General features: G+C 59.6%; 1 protein-coding gene across 1 annotated transcript in view; it reads left to right on the forward strand.

The window, feature by feature from the left end:
* The window catches only part of SRC (SRC proto-oncogene, non-receptor tyrosine kinase), a 10213-nt gene that overhangs the window by 6533 nt on the left and 2766 nt on the right, over nucleotides 1-914 (forward strand). Inside the window, exon 5 of the mRNA XM_010140727.1 lies at nucleotides 830-914. This exon is cut by the window's right edge and continues 11 nt beyond it. Within this exon, the coding sequence (XP_010139029.1) occupies nucleotides 830-914 (85 nt within the window). The remainder of the gene's footprint in view (nucleotides 1-829) is intronic.

Below are 914 nucleotides of genomic sequence, written 5' to 3' on the forward strand. Positions count from 1 at the left end.
GCTGCCTCTCGTCCACTGCTCTCCCCTCCTTCAGCAACCCCCATTTGCCTCCAGAGCCAGGATTGTTCCTGCACCCAGGGGGCTGCTCACCCTCCTGCCCGGCCTCCCCGAAGCCAGGGGGGCTCTTCCTGGGTGCCAGCCTGGGGGGCACGGTTCACCCCTGCGGTGCTGGCTCCTCTGAGCTGCGGTGGCCTCTACGTGTCCTGGCCAAGAGCAGCATTTGTGGCCAAAGAGAAGGACCTGGCAGGGCTGGGTGGACTGGAGCAGGGCGATGCCCCTCGTTAGCACATCCCGTAGGGTTGCTGAGTTGGCTGTCAGCTGCGGGGGCTGTTCCTAACACCACAGTATGATGCACACTCCGCACATGAAAAGATCAGGTACATAGTGCACTCCCTGGGGCTGACATCCTTGCAACCTAAAAATAGGTTCCTTCAGCACTTTTTACCATGCAGAGGCAAATCTTGCCCAAGCAGTGGGTCTAACAGACCACATAAGGCAGGTATGACACATCTAATGAATTGAGATGTGCAGCAGGTAACTGAAGAGGGAGGCATAGCCTTGAATGTTCATGGCAAGGCTTGGCAGAGCTGTCATGTACATGGGGACAGCGGGAGGTGGCATGGCTGCAGCCAGGGGTTTGTGCCAGCCCTCCCTAGCACAAGTTGCCAGCCTGTACAGCCAGGATCTGCTCCCCATCCTCTGCTTTTGGGTGAAAGCAGCAGCCTGCACTCCCAGCCCTGCTCCCCTATCCCCACTCCCTCCAGTGGGACCCATGGGGAGCACCCGTCTGTGGCGCATCTCCCCACCAGCCCCTCGGTCCTTCCCACAGGTGCCTACTGCCTCTCGGTCTCTGACTTTGACCACGCCAAGGGGCTCAACGTGAAGCACTACAAGATCCGCAAGCTGGACAGCGG

The sequence above is a fragment of the Buceros rhinoceros genome, unplaced genomic scaffold (genome assembly GCF_000710305.1).
Source record: "Buceros rhinoceros silvestris isolate BGI_N320 unplaced genomic scaffold, ASM71030v1 scaffold20967, whole genome shotgun sequence".
Classification (NCBI taxonomy): Eukaryota; Metazoa; Chordata; class Aves; order Bucerotiformes; family Bucerotidae; genus Buceros; species Buceros rhinoceros.